The following is a 20,557-nucleotide window of genomic DNA, read 5'->3' on the forward strand; positions in this document are numbered from 1 at the left end:
TTGGCTTTAAATCTCAAATGGCAGTGAAAGAGTACAATTTTACTGGCACAATTAAACTCAGCTTCTCTACTTCACTTTGCAAGTGATAATGCTCAGGTCTTTTACCAGTCCCTTTCTGTTACATAGCAAATACAGTCAATTCTGTACCCTGTCTTGAAGGCAGCTAGCTGGGAGGCAACATGCACACTAAAGCACCAGATACAAAGAGCCTTTCTTGCAGGACACTAAGCAGGGCCCTGCTTTTCCATCAAGGAACTGCAGTTGTTGTTTACCTGGTCATTACCAGGTTATGTGCTTACAACCCCATTCTGTCTCAATGCTATTGCTGTACTAAAGAATCGATGCTTCACTTCCCATGTGTGTCTTGGCATCTTCCTTTGCGAGCTGCTGAAGAAAACAGCATTTTCCTGCTGCACTCCAGCCACGATCCATTTACAGGGCTTCTCCCCTCCTTTATACAGTTTTGATCCAGCAACACAAGATTAGTAAACAACATCTACACACTCTAAATCAAACGAATATTTATAGACATAAATAAACACCATAGAAGCATTATTAATAAGTCTTTATGAAGATCTGCTAATTGTAGCTTCTCTGGCCATGTCTGTACTGCTAGGCCAAGATTATTCTCCAGTTCAGAGGCCAAAGGTAAGGGCTGACTAATGCCCATCCTAATGCTCATTCTGCCCAGGCCAGGGCTCCTTGAGAGGAAAATTGGTTTGGAGAGAGATATTTGGGACTGTCCAACGTAAATCCAGGGAGTGAAGTAACAGTTAAGCCATGTGGCTAATCAGTCGTGTTCCAAAGAGTTCATGGAAGACAGTTAAAATCCTAAGCTCCCTTATAAAGAATAGATGGCTTCTCTAGGACCACTTTAGCTGCTGTCCATGGAGCAGGTCAGCAGGACAATGGAACTTACCTCTTCCTGTATGAATGATGGTACTGACTTGCTCAGCCCTTTGAGTTTTTCAGGATTGGAAGACAGCTTGTCAGGCTGTGAAGGCACTGTGGAAACTGAAGAGCAGCAATTCAAAAGGCTTCAAAAATACATTTGTACATCAAAACAGGGATGTTCCACAACATGACACAGTTAGACAAATTCAGGCGAAATAACATGCACATGCACAACCGGTTTACAACTTGGATGCGAGGTTGGTCCTCCTCCCTACACCCCCCAGAGGACTCATTAGGAAGCATAATCTACTTTGACAGCTTCTATAACACTGACCAAAGGACTTCGGCAGGAGCAGAAACATTGACATTGCTTGACATGATGTACAAGCCTGGGTGCTGCAACCAAATTCTAATCAAAAGGGATGAAGAAAATATTTTCAGTTTACCTTCTACATTTCTTCCTAGAACAAGGATAAGTGCAGCACTCATGCACTAACCATACCCTCATGGACATTAGAGTCATACAATGGTTTGGGCTGGAAGACCATCCAATTCCAACCCCCTACCACAGGCAGGGACACCTTCCACTAGAGCAGGTTGCTCCAAGCCCCTGTGTCCAAGCTGACCTTGAACACTGCCAGGGATGGGGCAGCCACAGCTTCTCTGGGCACCCTGTGCCAGCGCCTCAGCACCCTCACAGGGAAGAGCTTCTGCCTCAGAGCTCATCTCCATCTCCCCTCTGGCAGGTTCAAGCCATTCCCTTTGTCCTGTCCCTCCAGGCCCTTGTCCAAAGCCCCTCTCCAGGTTTCCTGGAGCCCCTTTAGGCACTGGAGCTGCTCTAAGGTCTCCCCTTCAGGAGCCTTCTCTTCTCCAGGCTGCCCCAGCCCAGCTCTCTCAGCCTGGCTCCAGAGCAGAGCTGCTCCAGTCCTCAGAGCATCTCCATGGCCTCCTAATCCTAGTTCCAATCCTAGAATGATTACAGTCATCATAAAGTTCTTGGTAAGAAATCAGCATACAGCTAAACTCTGTTCTTTTCTTTACAGTCTAATTAATTGCAATAGGAACATTGTGTAAATCAAGCTATTTTTAGACCTAAGCAAAGGCATTTCAAGTATTCCTAGTTAATTTTAAGATGCATATCATTAATGATGCACTTTTTTGCAGCCCATCTCTTCATTTGTATACCTCTAATGAAGTTCACTTCTACGCTCTTTCACTGTACAAAGCTTAACTGCACAACATTGCAGCCTTGCAAAAATCCAGTTTGCAGTAAGCCCATGATACTCAGAATTTTCCATTCTCTAACCCCACTTATATTTAATAATGCACTAAAGCTCTTTATCTGTGGACTGGATACACATTGTTAAACACACCAAGACTGAATAGCATATGACAGAACTACTTGGCAACAAACAGCCAGCTAGAGGCACACCTGTCTATCACACAAAGTGAAACACTGCAACACTGTTTGCAAGGTGAGAGTTAAGCTTTTGCAAAGCTGTTGCTGGATGAAGCTCAATTAGCACTCAACATGTCAGTTGTTTTCAGTATGCAGTTAGATGCAGTTTCCACATGGAGCTCGGATCTAGTCCAGATGTATAACTTGTTAGTTGTTAAGTAACAAAGGATTTGTGATGCATTAGTTTAAATATCAATGGAGAAGCCTCTCCATTGTCTGCTGGAAGGATCCTGTTACTCACTTCCGGTGGCATTTTCATTCCTCTCTTGATGCTGACCAGGTTTCGGACCTGCTCAGTGCAGTATTGACAACAGTCATTTAGTAGCACAAACAGCTTTGCAATGTTATAAATAACATCAATACATGTTAGATATGGGAAGTTTTTGACTTCCCCAGACCCTGTGTGTTTCTATATTTTGCATTGCTGTCCTCCTTTGAGGAGCTGGATCACAACAAGGGGAACATGAGTGTACAAGCTAAGCAAAGCAAGAACTTGCCTGTGTGCAGAGCTATTCATTTGGCTGTTTGCTATTTTTTCAAAACTTCACTCTTAATACATTTAAGCTCCAAATAACCCCCTCACCCTTTTCAGGTAAGTGTCTATACATTCCATCCTGAACATAAAACATGCTTTCAAGTAGGGGGCTCCATCTGAAAGCAAAGTACAGTATGGTACTGAAGCCTTATGTTCATTTTCTGGACAGTGCATGCATCCTGTCATGCTACAATCACCCTGTTTATACTATAAGCCACTAACATGCAGAATGCCTTAAAGCATCTAAAACATGACAACAAATGCAACTGTGCACAACTATTTTTTATAGCTATAGTGCTCCAATGCAGTAAAGAAAGAGTTGTGTGTTATGTGCTACCATATTCGATGTAATTTAATGGTTTTCCATTGTATTCATCTTGACATTGAGCAGGTTTGCTTTTATTTTCTTAGATTTGGAATTTCTAAAGGTATATAGGAAAAATTAACAGCAAGGCATCTGTAATGCACTAGTGGACTGATGATAGCTACTGGAGCTGATCTAGAGCTTCGTCTACTTCTTGGAGTAACTACTTTGCTAGATTGAGAAAGGGATTGTAGGAGAGGTTCCTTTTCAACTGATGCACTCTGAAGGGTGTTTTGCACTAGCAAAAACCATCTTATAATGCAACAGATTAACAGACAAATTCAATATTTACTTAAGTCAAGTCTTTCAACTGAGCTACTGTTCAAAGCTCTCAATAATTTCAGTAACTGTTTCACAGGCTGAATTACCAAAGGCCAAAACAACACACTGGTAAGTGGTAGAGAGTTTCTACAGATATAGCAGGACATAACAGTATATTCCTTAAGAGTAAAACACCACAGTGAAAGTCTACAAACATTTCAGTCATGCTGAAATTAATCAAATCTAGAAGCACAATTCTTGCTTAAAAAAAATCCTGCACTAGCAAATAGAAGCCATTGAAAAAACAAAGTTCCATGCAGACACAAAAGAATATTTACCATCTTCAGCACTAAGAGCTAATTCTTCCTTTGGATTAGTTATTTTTCCTTTATCTGTGCAGGAAAAAAGTAACACACAGTTAGGAATTCTGCTGTTCAGTGTGATAAAATGGATGGCAGTGGTAATCACAGAGCTAACAGTGGTGAGGACACAAAGTCAAACAAACCAGCAGAGCCATGGAAATGGTTAATTCAAGAGATGCTTTCTACTTCACACACTGCAGCAAGCCTGCAGCCAAGCAGCAGTCTCACGTCGACATGGTTTCTATGAGTGTGCCATTGCAAGTGTTAGTGCATACCTAAAACCTAGTTAGAAGCAGGCAACAGCATAAGTAGTATTAGAAGAGTAATTTGCCAACGACAGCCAGCATCTTTCAAAATCTACACTCCACACTTCAGTTTACACATGAAGTTCAGGTTAGGTCTTCCCCATTAGGCAGAGGATGAGCCTGAAAACACTCAGGGGTAGTATGAAGGGAGACAGGAATAATAACTCAACATAAAAACCTAAGAAGGCTACAAAGGGAATGAATTTGAAGTACAATCTTGTCTCATTGTATTCTCTTAGAGTGATTTTGGGATATTAACTGCTAGAATACAAATGTGAAATGCTACTAAACTGATTTTCTCATACTTCCACTGTCTACTAATTTGACCCAAGCCAACAGGTCTTGACCCAAGCAAGAGGCAATGGCAGTTGTTGCTCACTGCACATTTGGGTAGTTGCCAAAGCTTTCAATATTGAAAGACGAGAATCCCAGACTGGTTTGGGTTGGAAGGGACCTTAAAGCTCATCCAGTTCCAACCCCCTGCCACAGGCAGGGACACCTTCCACTAGAGCAGGTTGCTCCAAGCCCCTGTGTCCAACCCGGCCTTGAACACTGCCAGGGATGGGGCAGCCACAGCTTCTCTGGGCACCCTGTGCCAGCACCTCACCAACTCTTCAAGGAATACTTCACCACTGATTAACACAGTGCATTTTTGGAAGATGTCTGCTTCATGGACCTGTGCTGTGTCAAAAGCATCACAAAGAACTGAAGTCTAAACCATGTGAGAAAAGAACATGGTTCTACAGTACAAGTTCCATACAGCTCACTGGGAAACACAGACAAAAACACTACTTGGCAAAGCTGTATGGAAGACCAGCATGAACATGGTTAAGCCAAACTGGGGTCACGGGAGACACACAAGCTTTGTGCTCACTTGAGGTGGCTGATGGAATGTCCTCTAGACTTTTGGAAGGCATTTTCCTATCTGCACTCCTTTTCAAAGCCAGCAAAACAGGGTTTAGTTCTTCTTCTGAACCTGTTATGAGACAAAACACATGAACACTGCACATACAGACATGCCACAAATAAGTCACTAAAAATACAACCACGGATTGCCCATGAGAATCTATTTTGACTGTTAGCAAAGACTGAACATTCAGTGAAAATGCAAAAGAAGTCCAAAATAAACAAAATGTCTAATTTTAAGTGTCCGTTTGCTGTCTCTGAAGTGTCTTGGCCATCAGTAGAGAGGCAGGTTGGCTGATTTGCCTTGTGTGGGTATGTGTATACTGACTAATAATGGGGTTTGGGGCAATTGTGGCACTTAACTGGCTAAGAATAATATAGACTTTAGTCATTTTGTAACTATCTTGGTATGAACCAGCTCCAAAAACAAAGTTAACAGCTTTAGTTTTTCCCTCTGTTCAACTTTGTTCTATTTTCCTCCCCAGGGAAAGTAATTTCGTTTCAATACTGGAGTAAAAACCACAAAACCACCCAGTGGAGATATTTGGATCCCTGAAATGATGCAATTGTCTCCAAGGGCAGAATCAAGACAGACAGAAACCTTTGAGACCCTGTCTCCTCCGTGCCTCCGTTTCCTCCTCATCAGCCAACCAACCAACCAGGCCTTACAGTGCTGCTGTCTGTAATCACAGGTAAAACCAAATTATGTTTCCTTTTTCCTCATTTGTCTTGAGTCTTTGCTGACTTCCATTGGAATCTCACTTTCAGAACAGACTCAGGAGTGAGTTGGCAGGCCCTGGGAACCTGACACATTGCTCACATTCTCTCTGGGTGGAGAAACCATTCCCAGCCTCTCAGCATGAGATTAAAAAGGTCAAATTATTTCTCTACCTTATGCCCTTCGATGACTACCACACGCTACACGCTGATTAGAGCAGCCATTCAGTCAGGTAATGAGAATCCCAATGAACAGACCATTTATATGACCACTTCCTAGCAGGCAGCAACACTGAATAAAATAGCAGAGAGTGTTGGTACTGTCTTTATATCCAGCCATTCCACTGATGAGGATTTACCTTTGAAGAACAACTGGTCACACTAAAGAATGAACTGAGTCAGCCACTGATTTTTTCCTCTCTTTTAATCCAGTATATTTAAAAGAAATACTAGAATTTGAGTGTTTCAATGTTAGTAATTTGAAGGTGATGTCACAGGGGAGGAAGAAAAGGGTGAATCATGAAGACTGATGTGATTGATTCATGCTGCTGAACTCCCCTCACCGAAAAAGTTCAGCCAAATGTGGTATGTGTGAAACACTTTCCAATTAAAGGACCTACTGAGTCTTCCCATCCTTCCCAACAACTATCCAAAGCATTCAGTTGAGAAATGCCTTGTGATACACGAAGTATCACACAGACTTTGTGTAAATGTATTTCAAGTTGGCTACTAAGGAAAGTGTAGCCATGTTTAACAATCCAGCACCCTGAGTTTTAGAAATCAAACAGCTCACGAGATAAACTTCTGCTTCCAGAGTGGGAATCAGAGTGTTCACTGGAAGAACTGGATCCCAGATCTGATCCAACCCTTTCCTCTTCATCATGCAGAGACATGAGGTGAAGTTGAGCTTCTCCTGGCTGGGGGGAGCAGCTCTCATCTCTAAGTGGTGTGCTTGCTCTCCTGAATCCCAATGGTGCTTTAAAGTCTGGGTTCTTTTCAGAGGCATCCAGGGATGTGCTTTCATCTCTCCTTCCTTTCTCATTTATCTTGAACAGCTTGATTTCAGTCACATTGGGATCTCCTTCCAAGGGAGGGAGATCAACTGGAGCCATGTTTCTCTTTCCTAATGTATTAACAGCTCCATTTCTTTTAGGAAGATCAAAAGCTTCAGTTTCACTTACTGCAAGATCATTCACTGAAGCTTTATTATTTTGTTGTGGAGCCCCCCCTCTGACAGCTGTCTTCATCTGTGTATGACACCTACTGAAAGCAGGACGTGGCTGTGACATTGTCATGAAGACAGTCTTTTCTTGTGAGGGAATATGATCCCCAAACTCTTCTTGCCTATTCAACTCCCTGGATATTGGACATGAAGCTTTGGATGCTTCTCGAAGAAGTTTTTCTAAAGAGCAACTGAACTCATTGAATTTTGCAGTATTTGAAACTGAAGTTTTTTCTATTGTTTCTTGTATTTCTTGAGGCTGGTCCCTCTCTCGATGCGGAGTGGGCACACTCACACTAGTCTGTATTTTATCTTGCCTTTTCTTATCCCTGTTTCCCAGCACAGAAGCTGGTGTTTCAGAGTTATCTTTCGGTAGCTTCTGCAAATTCACATCAAATACTCCATATTCTGCCTTGGACACTGCAGATCTTTCCATGGTATCACTGTTTTCCCGTGGTAACTCTCCACCATGCTCACAGGTTGTGCTTTTAACTTCCACCTCAGCAGCCCTCCATATTGTTCTGTCAGCACGTTTTGGTTTAGGAGGTGGTGTTTCAGAAGCCTCCTTCAGCAGCTTCTCTAAAGCAGAATTCAAGCCACTGACCTTGGATGGGGCAACTGATTTTTCTATGGTCTCACCAATTTCCTGCAGGAACTCTCCATCAGGCTCACAGGTTGTGCTTTGAACTTCCACCTCAGCAGCCCTCAGTACTGTGCAGTTGACACGCTTTGGTTTAGGAGGTGGTGTTTCAGAAGCCTCCTTCAGCAGCTTGTCTAAAGCACAACTCAAGCCACTGACCTTGGATGGGGCAAGTGACTTTTCTATGGTCTCACTGATCTCCTCAGGCTGCCCAGTAACTTTTGGGCATGTTGATTCTACACTATAATTAGTTTGTAATATACTATTCATGTTACTGCATGTTTTCATTCCCATCCCTCTATACTCAGGTTGAGATACAAAGGGTTCTCTGAGGAGGTTCTGCAAACCAGCTTGAGGCCTCTGAGAACCCTCAGGAGTATCATCCTTGTCTGCTGCCTGAGGCTGCAGAGAGAAAGTCTCAAATTCCCTACAATTCCCCAGGCTTTTCTTGTTTTCATGCTCACCTCTTGATGGCACATTCACTTTTCCTGTGCTTTTACCTATTTCTTCCTTTTGAGCAGCAGGACAAGAGTCATGGCTTTGTCCTACTGTTCTTCCAAAGACCTTGCACTGTTCCGAGTGAAGAGTTGGCTGTTTCAAACTGTTTTCTTTTAGGTTCAAGCTAGATGCCATCTCAGAGGCTTCCTTTTCTAACTTCTTGAGGCCTAATTTAAATACATCCAGATCAGGTTTAGGTAGAACCACCTTATCCACAGTCTCTGCAACTTCCTCTTGAGGAAGACTGACATCTAATGGAGTAGTCTTCTCCACTTTTTCTATAGGTAAACATAGCAAATCATCTACTGTTGTCTCCTTTAAAGCACCTTTATCTCCAGGTGATAGGAGCAACTGCAAGGAAATATGATGTTCTTCTGGTGAAACAATATTTTTTTCTACACATTCTTTAGCTTCTTGCTCTGGAAGACACATCTTGTCCTTGGGTTTTGAGATAACTGCCCTTCTGTCCAGCTGTGACGTTGTCAGTGTCACATTCAGACCTTTCAGGGTAGGAGATCCTAGAGGCAGTTCAGAGACCACAGAATCAGGTTTCTGTGGGTTTTCTGTCTCAGGTATTTGGGTTTGTTGTTGAATTAACTCTTGCTTGCTCACATTATCTCTGCCTTCTTCATTTTTCTTTGATTTTCTCTCATGGATTATTGAATTAGTTTTATTTGGCAAAGAAACCTCTCCCCTGTCAATGCCACTCTCTAATTTAGCTCCAGTATCCCAGAAGTTTCTCAGACTCTGGAAATGTGAAGAATCCAAAATTTGATTCTTGGACTTCTCATTAATTTTGTCTTTTAAAGACAAAATCTGGAAGTTGGGTTTCTGGGCGAAGCAAGCAGAAGCTTTTCCTTTCAGTGTTTCTTTCTCATCTCTGTCTTTGCTTCGTGGGGAAGCTGAAATGGCACCAACTCCTGGCTGCGAGTTACCAGCCTTTGGCAATTCTGTGTCTTCATGAACTTCACCATCAGATGGAAGTGTTCTTTCTGGCTTTCCAGCTGCATGGCCTGGTCTAAACTCAGAAGAGTTTTGATGCTCATTTTCTGAAGCCTGGCTTGCACAACGTGGTTCAGCACATGTTAGGGTATTCTTGCTTCGGTCATCCAATCCACTAGGTACATACACTGCAGTTGCTTTTATTCTGTCACTTACCCCAAGACCTTTCAATGCACCACCACCTGATGCATTAGTATTGATGCTATCTTCTTTCTCTCCGTGACTGAGGGTAGTTTGACCCCTTTCCCAAAATGCTCTGATCTCCCTTATTCTTCTTCTTTCTCGTATTGCCTTCTCTGATTCACATTTCTCAGCTGGTAGCTTGTGTTCTTCATGTTCCCAGAGGTTTGATTTTTCATTTTGCTGCTTAATTTCTTGATCATGTTCTTCAACTTTTGTACAGTCAAGTTCAGTTTGTGATTTGTCATTTTGCTCCTCATTCTCTTCCCCTTTCACAGGTTTCATCCTCTCTTTTATCAGTTGTGTATCTCCTGCACTAAGTGATGTAGGTGAAATTCTGTTCTGTTGTTTATTCTTTCCAGACAGCAACTCTTCTGTAATTCCTGTTTTTCCAGCCATCTTAAGCCCACTGTGTTCTGCAGGAAGAACTGCTCTTCTGGCTGAGAAGTCCACTTCCTCTTTGGGTTCCCTGCCTTGGGGTTTAGCTGACCCAAGTTTCCCATCTTCAGCACCAGAACTTCTTTCAAACCAGTCTAAAACTTTTGATACAGATTCATCAGCCACTTTGAGTTCATCGGCATTTTTGTCAGGCTTTAGAGTGGTTTTAGCATCTTGCTCCTCAACAAGATCAGGCTTACCTTGTTGAAGACTTGTAGAATTGGTATTTGACACCTCATGTGCTTCTGTCTTAGCAGAAAGCTGATGTTCATCTACAACAAACAGACTTATCAGAGTTAGGAATCAGACACGTGACTCTACAAGTGTTTGATCTAGCTTGAAAATCTCTGTTAGCAGAGAGAAGAGTTCTCTGTCCTTGTGTTTTTGGAAAGAACCACACTGCAGGCAATAAAGTGAAAAATAAACTCCTGCACTGAGATATCCTACTGGAATCATATCACTTTTGAGGGTGTGAGCTAATAAAACTGGTTATCCCCATTCTAAAGGGAATGACTACATGGGGGGAGGAAGTAGGCAGACAATGCAGCTGATTTAGTCCCATGAGCCAATCCCCAAGTCACAACTGGATTACAAGCAAGGACACTTGACAGCAGCACACCAAAAAACTCCTCAGTTCCTGTGCGGACAGATCTACCTGGCCTCATGACAGGAATTTTATCCAAATGCCATCACTTCACCTTCATCATCCACAATTAAGGTACCTAATTCAGGCTCCGATCTGATTGTCAATTTTAAGAATGTCAGTAGAAGATCATCTAAAAAATATTGACTACGTTAGAGCAATTAAATAAAAAGTGATTTAGAATTTAGTTCTGCAGTATGTAGCACATTCATATCATTGCAGAATGGTTTAGGCTGGAAGAGATCTTAAAGCTCATCCAGTCCCAACCCCCTGCCATGGGCAGGGACACCTTCCACTAGAGCAGGTTGCTCCAAGCCCCTGTGTCCAACCTGCCCTTGAACACTGCCAGGGATGGGGCAGCCACAGCTCCTCTGGGCACCCTGGGCCAGCGCCTCAGCACCCTCACAGGGAAGAACTTCTGCCTAAAAGCTCATCTCAGTCTTCCCTCTGTCACTTAAAGCCATTCTCCCTTGTCCTGTCCCCACATGCCTTTGTAAAAAGCTGCTCTCCAGATACACTTCCTTGAACACTTCCTACTATTTCTGTTTCTTAATTGTCAGTTCCTAGATACAAGTGATTCAAACATTAAGGAATCCACACTATGTGCTGCTGCATTCTGTTCCTCACTCCTATTTGTCTCTTACCAGTAAAGTCTTTGTGTGACTTCGATTCATGGCTCAAGATCTGGTTGGGTTTATTTTCACATGTCTCATCAACACTCAGTTCATTATCGCTATTTGGCAGGATATTGCTGGAGCTCTTCTGTGGAGTTTCAAGTTTCTTAGGAGCGACAGTCTTTTTCTGCAAGGTTTCGTTAACCAGGAAGAGTGGCCTATTAGTGTCACAAAGGCTGGATGCTGATGTGTCTTCTTGTAAGCCATCTACTGGGTTTATTTGTAAAGCCGATGAATAGGTTCCCAAAGGATTTTCAGCAGAAATTTGCTTATTCCCAGATGAATCTGATCTAATAGCATCACTTCCACCACTCTTCATTTCATCAGAGTCTAACAAACCAAACTCTCCTGTTTCTCTACCATGGTGTGGCTGTGGGCTTTGCAGAGGTTCTCCTTTACCTGTGCCAGATGAGAACCTCACTTGTTTCAGTTTTTCCAGTGAAATTTGTGTGGACTCTTCTGCTTCTTCCCTAAGGGAATTCTCAGCTTCTCCTTCAAATATAGTTGCAGTAGGAAGACCATTCTTTTTCTGAACATCTAACACCTGACTAACACGAACTTCTGAGTCAGTGGAACTGGAGCTTGAGCTGCGTTTCAGAATGCCCCTGGGCGGTGTGCTGATGCCATTCATCCTCTCAGTCTGTTTGGCTGCTTTTGGAGCAAAGTCTTCTCTTTGTGACACAGGATCTGGTGCTTTGTGAATTAGTTTCCTGGCTTTTGGGACAGGACGCTTCACTGCTTTCCATGATTCATCAGGAGGTTCCACAGGAGGCTGATTGTGTTTCTCTGTTTCATCGTCGTGTAAGTTGAGTGTAGGTTGGCTGTCTTCTAAGGGTGGCAGAATTTCTGTGAGATATATAGAGAAGAAATCATGAGTTTACATGACATTCATCTGCACAAGCAGAGGTATATGACACAGTGCAGGTCTAGAGTGCAGTGATTGGATTGATTTATTAACAACATTTGCAGTAAAACACAAGCAGAAGCTCAACATAAGTGTTGATTTCATATGTAATAGGAAGCCTTAGCAGATGATAATCCTGCAGCTATTTCTTATTCTAGAAGTATGAACTATTTGATGATTCCAAAGATGGAGAGCACACCAAATTTTCCATCAGCTTTATTCCTGCAAGGCACAAAGTTTACAGGGAAGGGCAGCTTTTGAATACAACTCTTCAGGTTCAGAAGATAAACAGCAACCTACAGAAATGGGAACAGGCTATTTCCACATTCACCTGGAACAAGGGAAAAATGCAGAAATTATCTCCCAGTAAGAAGATGGGTTTTATTCCTAGTGTTCAAGTTTTCCTTTTCCTGTTAGCAAGTTTCGTAACAGAGACAGAGTTATTTCCACATATAAGCCTGTAAATTACAACTTCAAATGCCTGTGTTGTGACATATCATCACTCGTCTACTTGCTTGCAGAGAATACTGCAGGAAAGGGAGCACTGGAAAACAAACAGGAATGAGAAAACAAAGGAAACAATAAAGATCAAAGAAAGCTGGGCTGCTTCTCTTGAGGCAACAGCAGCAATGACTGGAAGGACATCAAGATAACTGTGCCAGATTCAAGGAAATTTCTCTGTTCTCTTAACAGCCATTCAGGAGAAACAGCCTTTTTGGATGGAGTGCTTAATACTGACTAGAACTGTGAGTAAAAGAGAGGAAGCAAAACCCATTTACTCCCATAAACAGCCATTTCCTGAGCATATTCACATGTTTTACACGGGGTTTGAAATGAACTAGTTGATAACTCCAAGCAGTTAAGATAAAATACGTTTTGATACCTTACAAAAAGAAGCAAAGAAAGTAAAATTAGTTTCCATATAAACCACCAGGAAATTCACAGTGAGATGCTGAATAAGTGTATTTACCCTTCTTTGATAGCTGAGGTAGAGTGGCTGGTCTGTTTTCTGATTCCCCACTGTGCAAGTTATCACCTGGTGCAGTGGAATTAAATGGATTTCTCCTTTGCTATAAGAAAACAGGAATGAACATTATAACTGCAGTCAAATTGTTATATCAGCACAGTCTTCACAAAGTAAATCAAAGTGTAGTCATTGCCTCACTACCCTGTCAGGAAAGAGCCTGAAAACATGCCTCTAAAATTGGCAGCATGACAAAGCATCTCAACAATATGAGCCAAGAAACAATCAGAAGTGCTTGTGATATAGCCTCGTCTTGTTATTGCTGAAGTCCCCACCAGCAGCCACCACTTTAAAACACTTGAAAATCCCAAATTGTTGCAAGTTAAATAATTTTATCTCTAATTCTGTGACTTTAGAGCTATCACAACACAGCAGGACAATTCTTTTCAGTACTTGAAGAGGCTGGAAATAATGTCAAGCACAGACGGCTGCTTCTTATAGCCATAACAGCACTTTAGCACCGAGCTTTTAGCGGCTTTCATTATCTCCCTTCAATAAAAAATAATACTCATTTTCCCCAACTTATTATCTTCTGCCTCTAATCTTGAATTATCTTTACCACTGAAGCAAAGAAACACACAAAATGTAAGAGAGAACTGCTGCTACATTCAATACCAGTCATACCTTTACTGATAAGACTGCTGCCTTCCTAGGTCTTTCCTCTGGTTTGTCCAACACAGAGCTTATTGTTTTAGAACTGCAAAGAAAAAGCATATAACACCTTCAGCAAACAGGACATACTTTTAGCCTATTTAAAAAGCAAAACAAAGATTCATTTCTACATACTCAAATATAACCTCAAGTTTTCTATTCAGCCTGTTTGCATCAGATTCAGAAGCAAACCTTCTCCTTTCCACAGCAAGAGGATATTCTTGCTGCTTTGTATCCTTGCAAAAGCTTCCTTGCTTGTTAAAGATTTCAATACAACTTTCACTTGGTGTGACAGAAACTGTGGTTTTGACACTTGCAGGTTTTTGAGCAAGCTTTATGTAAATATAGCCATTCCCCGAACAATATCAGTGTTGCCATCTCCATCCCTGTCCTACATTTATACTTCTAGGACTGAAATCAAAGTGGAGGAAAGTGCCAATATCTGATGAAAATCCCATCACCACCACAGCAAAGATGTTACATGCCTCAAATGACAACACATCCCCTCAGCTTATAAGCTGTTCTTTCAGTTAAGATTTATAAAATCTATGGTTTGAGAGCATAAGTGAAGTAGATTATTACTTGTGATTCTGACTAAGTATAACCCAGGTAAAGAGAAATTAAATCAGCTACAAGAGACAGCTCCTGCATTATAGCAAGACATGTTCCATCTATTTCCAGGGATGGGGCAGCCCAGCTTCTCTGGGCAACCGGTGTCAGTGTGTCACCACCCTCCCAGGGAAGAGCTTCTTCCTAATATCTAACCTAAATCTCCCCTGCTTAAGTTCAAACCCATTGCCCCTTGCCCTTTCATGACAGTCCCTGATGAAGTTCTAATCATGTTTTTTTAAGTCTGAAAATACCTCTATTTAAGGAGACTTTGTTCTGCTGGACTGGAGTTTGTGCTCTTGCTTTGATAAATCACTTGACTTTGTGCTTTTGTTTCTAAGAGCACTTGTGTGCTCCTGCACTTGGTGTCCCATCTCCACCATCGACCATACAACAGGACAAACAAGATTATGTTAAGGTCCAGGTTATGAATACTTCAACCCTTCACTCATTTTAGACAAGGAAAACACTGATGTGTACCCTGGGCTGCAAAAAACTGGTAAGACATTCTTTGGTGAGCTGGGGGGGTAACTTTAAGTGTCATGGAACACACATACAATTCCACATGAATGCAACGCTACTTCAGACTTACCACAGAATAATTAGAGAGGTGATAATTTGGCATTGCATACTGAAAACCCTGCTCTAAGGAAAACACAGAGAAAAAACACACACCCAGGATCCCATAACTAAGTTGCACAACAAAAGGTCTGAAAATATCAACCCATACAATGGGAAAACTGAACAAACAGTTCCCTGATATGCTGCATTCACAAGGCTAATCTATGAAAGTGTGTGAAGCCAAACTGATAAATACACCCAGATTAAAGAATTCCTGCATTGCAAATCAGCAAACCAAAGTGCTGAGAACCTCAATGGAGGCCCAAAATGCACACAGACTGGACAGCACTGGACAGGAACAAAGAGGCAACAAGGCCAACGCAGATGGAGAAAGGAGATACAGAATTGCAGGCATTGTCAATACAATCTACTTGGAAATGGCCTCCCATTCACCAAAACAAATCAAAAGTATCCTTATCTAAGTATCCCACTACCCCTAATGCAGAAAAGTTACATGGAGTTGTAAGTTATTAGGGCTTTTGTACAAGCTCTCACCTTGCAGAACACTTGTTGCCTGTTCAAGGCAGTCTAAGAGTATTCTCTAGCCTAGGGAAGAAAGCAACCTCCACATCTCAATTGGAAAGATAAAACCCCTTTAACATTGCCTCTTTTAAGCCTATAGAGAGATGGTATCAGGGAACAGAGTTAATATTGACTGAGTCACCCTGTGAAAACTCTTTCTGTGCAAGGGTACAGCTCACTTCTGGCATGTAAAGGCTCTGGCATGCAAGAGAAGTACCACAGTGTTGTAAAGTCAAAGAGGAAAAAAACCCAACTAGTTCATAGCTTCATTACTGGATTTAGATATTTGGGGTGTGGGGATGAAGATAACTAAGCTAATTTTAAGAATATAGTTGTGGGCAGATTTCTCTTCCACCTAATATAGCAGCACCTGACTCAGCAGCAGTTGAACCAGCCCAGGGCTGGTTGTGACCCTCAGCAATTTACAAACACATCTACCAGAACTGAACGTTCTTCATATTCAGGAAGAATTAGTTTTGTTTAAGAACAGGATCCAGAATATAAAAAAGTCTGAGTAATTTGTTCATAGAATCATAGAATGGTTTGGGTTGGAAGGGACCTTAAAGCTCATCCAGTTCCAACCCCCTGCCACAGGCAGGGACACCTTCCACTAGAGCAGGTTGCTCCAAGCCCCTGTGTCCAACATGGCCTTGAACACTGCCAGGGATGGGGCAGCCACAGCTTCTCTGGGCACCCTGTGCCAGCGCCTCAGCACCCTCACAGGGAAGAGCTTCTGCCTCAGAGATCATCTCAATGTCCCCTCTGTCAGTTTAAAGACATTCCCCTTGTCCTGTCATTACATGCCCTTGCAAGAAGTCCCTCTCCAGATTTCTTGTATTACTCTTTATTAATCACACACAATTTGTGGAGCTCTAATGGCAAGTATAACATTATAAGGCTGTATTTTTAAAGCATTGTCATCTTTTCCTTGTGTGCATGATGACATGCAAAATATCCTAAGATATTAAACAGCAGTATGTCTTGTGTTGTGCATAGACATAACTCCATAATAACTGCTGAAGGTAAAAGCCACATGTAAGAAACCTACATTCAGTAACAACTCACTCTGTCAGCATTATCAGCTGACTTGAGGGGGAAGTTAAGCTCTTTCTTGTGATAAGCAACACTTACCATCCTTACTGTACTTCATTTTTCAGGAAGTCTACAACAAAGCAGTTTATTTGAACTTTTTCAGCATGATTTCAATTGTATCTAAGATAATGGAGTTCACTCACAATGATACGTAAAGGATAAGTAGGACCAGCAATGCAAGCCAGAGTTGTTAAGACTTACACAAACCTTTGGTGTCATTCACCATGAACGTGCGTGCCCCGTTTGCAGGCCGTGAAAGTGAAAGATTCAACTGCTATTAGATTCAGTGCAAGTGCAAAGGAGGAGACAAGCCTTGCTGCAAAGAGAAAACAGATGACGTACAGAGAAGGGCTTAGAAGACAGACAAGAAAGTGAAAGGTTACAGAGCAGATCAATGACACAACCAGAAGCAAAACAGTCATCCTGAAGAGTAACTCTGGCTCTCACCTCTCTCGGCTCACTGAAAGCACAAACAGCAGGAGCTGCGTTACACCCTGCTTCTTGTTTCCTCACTGGTGTTGAGGAATCTGGCCATTTAAAGAAATTAATTTCCTGCCTGCTTAACTCTAGCTAAGAGATCAGCACTCTCCTTTCCAAATGCAGGCTTTTTGAAAGCTTCACAGGCCAATGCATTACTGCACATAGGTGTTTTAAAGAGAACACGTTTGTCTCTCCAAGACCACCTCAGGATATTTCAAAGCAAAATGAAGCTGTTTGGGGTGCTTACAGACTTGAGATAAAGTGATTTAATACCAAATCCTCTGTAGTTCACAAACTATCATCCAGCTTTCCTGTAACAACCACAGCCATTCAGGCATAGCCAAATTGACTGTCTTCTCTTACTCTGAATGGAAGCCTCTCCCTTCCAGAAAGGCATTTACTTTTCTTGGTACAATCTGACTTATTTTCCACATGAATACAAAAGATTCTGGTTCTTTCCACCTGAAATACCTTTGGTTTCCTTAAAAAGTCTCTGAGGATTAAACTATGCACCCAAAAAGCCTGGAAAATTCTGGAGTTATTTCTTAGTCTCTGATTCTTCATATGATCCAAGCTTAAAATTCAGGCTGAACCAATAGTCTGGTTTTAATAAGTGGCTGACTGAAGGGATGCAGCGATTATTGTGCCCCTGTTACTAACTGTGAAGGACTGATCATGACCAACCATTGGAACCAGAAACTCCAGGGCTTGCTTCCAGGAGCCAGACTAAATTGTCACATGAGAATACACATGGGATGATTCTATACACCACTGACAACTTTTGCCTTGGAGAAGTAAACTGAAGATCATTCTGCATTTGGATGCAGAGCAAGTAACAATGCATGACTGATTTAACAGTCTTTCACATGTACTGATTCCTCAGGCAATAACGAGGAAACATTTGGTGACCTCTGAAGTAAGAAGCAAGCACAGGATTTTGGATGGAACTTACAGCTCACAACTTTCACCAATCCTGATATACATGTACTAAGTGTGATTAAACTGACAGCTTACCTTGCACTGGATTTCAGTTGCGCCTCTTCTTCTTGGTGTTCCACAATGCCATGGAGTTCTGGTGGCACAAAGACTTCTTTATTAACATTGCTCACCCAGCTGTTCCTTGCTTTGTTTGCTCTGTTCTGACTCACTTCAGCTAAAACATGAAATAAGAATATTGTTGTCTCCCCCATGTTCATACATGATTTTTTGCATTCAGTCCTACACCTATTTCAAAAGTTCTGTACCCGAATTGTGTGCAGGAGCAGATTTGATGCCATCTGAAAACCACTTTTTTTAATGTTACTAGAAATCAGAGAATCCCAGAATGGTTTGGGTTGGAAGGGACCTTAAAGCTCATCCAGCTCCAACCCCCTGCCACAGGCAGGGACACCTTCCACTAGAGCAGGTTGCCCCAAGCCCCTGTTCCCAGCCTGGCCTTGAACACTGCCAGGGATGGGGCAGCCACAGCTTCTCGGGGCACCCTGTGCCAGCGCCTCAGCACCCTCGCAAGCGAGAACTTCTTCCTTATATCTAATCTAAATCCACCCTGTACCCCACACTAAGGATTTCTTACTGTGCAAAACTAAGCAAGATTTTTGTTCTCACTATCCCTATCCATAACTGCAAGCAAAAATATCTTGACATCTACTGAGTCACTGAAAGCAATCAATTGTACATAGTTCTGAATGTACCAGTACACCCCTTTGTTCAAGTAACAAGACTGGGGAGTAATTACCCTCCTTTAAGATAATATGGCTTTAAGTACTTTCCTTTAAGCTATAAATCATTGTAAAGTTTAGCTACAATTTTACAGCTGATTTTCATAATCTTCAAGTTGAAAACCAGCCAAACCCACAAACACACTGTGCTAACCTTTGATTGTTTGGCAGTCTTCTCTGTTTCAGGCCTTTTCTTGTCAACTTAAAAAGCCAAAACCATCACACTGTAACCTCAAACTGACTAAACTGCCATTATCCCCCATCTCTGGGAATGCAGGAACTGAGAAGGTACAACATTTCAGGATTAGACACAGGAAAACAAGGCTAAGTTGTGGTTATGAAACCTATGGAAAGCAGCACGCTGTAGTATATACACAGCATTGACAGAAGTACTTACTTGCTTCAAGAGCACACAGCAAAATCCCTCAATAGAACCAGTACAAGAGAATAAGAGTCTTGCCCTTGTTCAGTAGAGCAGCTCCTGTGTTCTCTTTTGGTTTGTTTCTCTCCAGACACCACACTGTATTTATTTCTGATGTCAAACACAATGCATTATCTTCCTACATTCTGATTTCTTTAAAAGAAGAGCTTCAGAATATAGTATTTATTATCAAGTGAGCCCAAAGCTCGTTGATATTACTGGATCTACACACAATATACTACCACCTATCTGTACTACTAAATTAATGTCTGCAATTTATCTGGTACATGAACACAACTGGCTTTACCAAACATTTCTAATAGATCATTTGGGGGCACCCACCGTGGTGTGGGTAGGTCATGGGCGCATTTACAAGTTAATGTGAACATGGGGCGCCAGAACTCCAGCACATATTTCAGTGGTTAGAACCTCTGGCTCACGGTGCCAAGCACTGAGACTCAGAGGTCTCAAACACCACCCAAAATCTTGGCAATTCATACATAAAAAAGCAATTTCCTTGACCTCTGATTCTTCGCATGTTCCAGGGTAGCTCGGAGGGCCTCAAGAATGGAAATTAGAATGCATTAGGAGTGTAGAGGGCTTTTAGTCCCACACATCAACACAAGCCAGTCCCTCCTGTTAGCAGTCATCACACAGAATCCTCTCTTTAATGGGGAGAAGAAAGCTTACACTGTAAACTCATGGGAAATCTCTTTTATTGCATCATTGTCTGCTTGTAGAGATACCAATATTCTTCTTGTATTTCACAGACAACAGTGTTTGAGGTTAGCGAAGTAAAAACCAGCCTTTCCAGAATAAAATGTAAAGCAAATGCTTACCAGGAGGGGCAGGCTTCCAGCGCATGGAAGCTCTGATAATATCTGCTCCATGTATCTTGTCTCTGTGCCTCTTGGACTTGGCTTCATAAAACCACTGCCCACTCATGTTCTTGAGCTGAACGTCATCCTTGACTTTCTCTGGTAAATGCCTGAGGAGGGGAAAAAGGAATAAGTGAGACACACACAATCTACTTATCTGTGTGAACAGAATCAAAGTCGGATTTTGGAGGGTTTGGGGATGCAAAGTGTGAGTTTTGGGGTTGATTTGGTTGGTTTGGGGTTTTTTAATGCTGTCTCAGCACACTATTTCCATTTTCCAACCTGTTAGTTCCTTATTTAACTACGAAGGATGACAACAAGCTGGAAGGAGAAGCCTCAGCCCTGTTACCGTCGGAGCTTCAGTTGAAACAGCTCTTAAAAATATATATATGTGCTTTGCCATGCTAACTCTCAAGCTCAGAAAGTTCTGGAGGAGTCTCCAGTAACTGCAGATCTTGAGTTCTTGCCTCCGAAGGCCAGTTTTCCAAGGATAAAATTGAGGTAAGCTTGCATGGCAGCTTATGGCGGCTGTGTCAA

General features: G+C 42.1%; 1 protein-coding gene across 1 annotated transcript in view; it reads right to left on the reverse strand.

Moving 5' to 3' along the window:
- The window catches only part of SYTL2 (synaptotagmin-like 2), a 27,832-nt gene extending 7,706 nt beyond the window's left edge, over nt 1-20,126 (reverse strand). Inside the window, exons 1-10 of the mRNA XM_010018924.1 lie at nt 19,982-20,126; nt 18,018-18,156; nt 13,653-13,725; nt 12,975-13,074; nt 11,071-11,946; nt 9,984-10,055; nt 5,055-5,156; nt 3,852-3,905; nt 2,595-2,642; nt 920-1,014 (exon numbers count right to left, since the gene is read on the reverse strand). Of these exons, the coding sequence (XP_010017226.1) occupies nt 920-1,014; nt 2,595-2,642; nt 3,852-3,905; nt 5,055-5,156; nt 9,984-10,055; nt 11,071-11,946; nt 12,975-13,074; nt 13,653-13,725; nt 18,018-18,156; nt 19,982-20,087 (1,665 nt within the window). The 5' untranslated portion in view covers nt 20,088-20,126. The remainder of the gene's footprint in view (nt 1-919; nt 1,015-2,594; nt 2,643-3,851; nt 3,906-5,054; nt 5,157-9,983; nt 10,056-11,070; nt 11,947-12,974; nt 13,075-13,652; nt 13,726-18,017; nt 18,157-19,981) is intronic.
- Between the last annotated feature and the right edge of the window lie 431 nt (nt 20,127-20,557).

The sequence above is a fragment of the Nestor notabilis genome, unplaced genomic scaffold (assembly GCF_000696875.1).
Source record: "Nestor notabilis isolate BGI_N333 unplaced genomic scaffold, ASM69687v1 scaffold3407, whole genome shotgun sequence".
Taxonomy (NCBI): Eukaryota; Metazoa; Chordata; class Aves; order Psittaciformes; family Psittacidae; genus Nestor; species Nestor notabilis.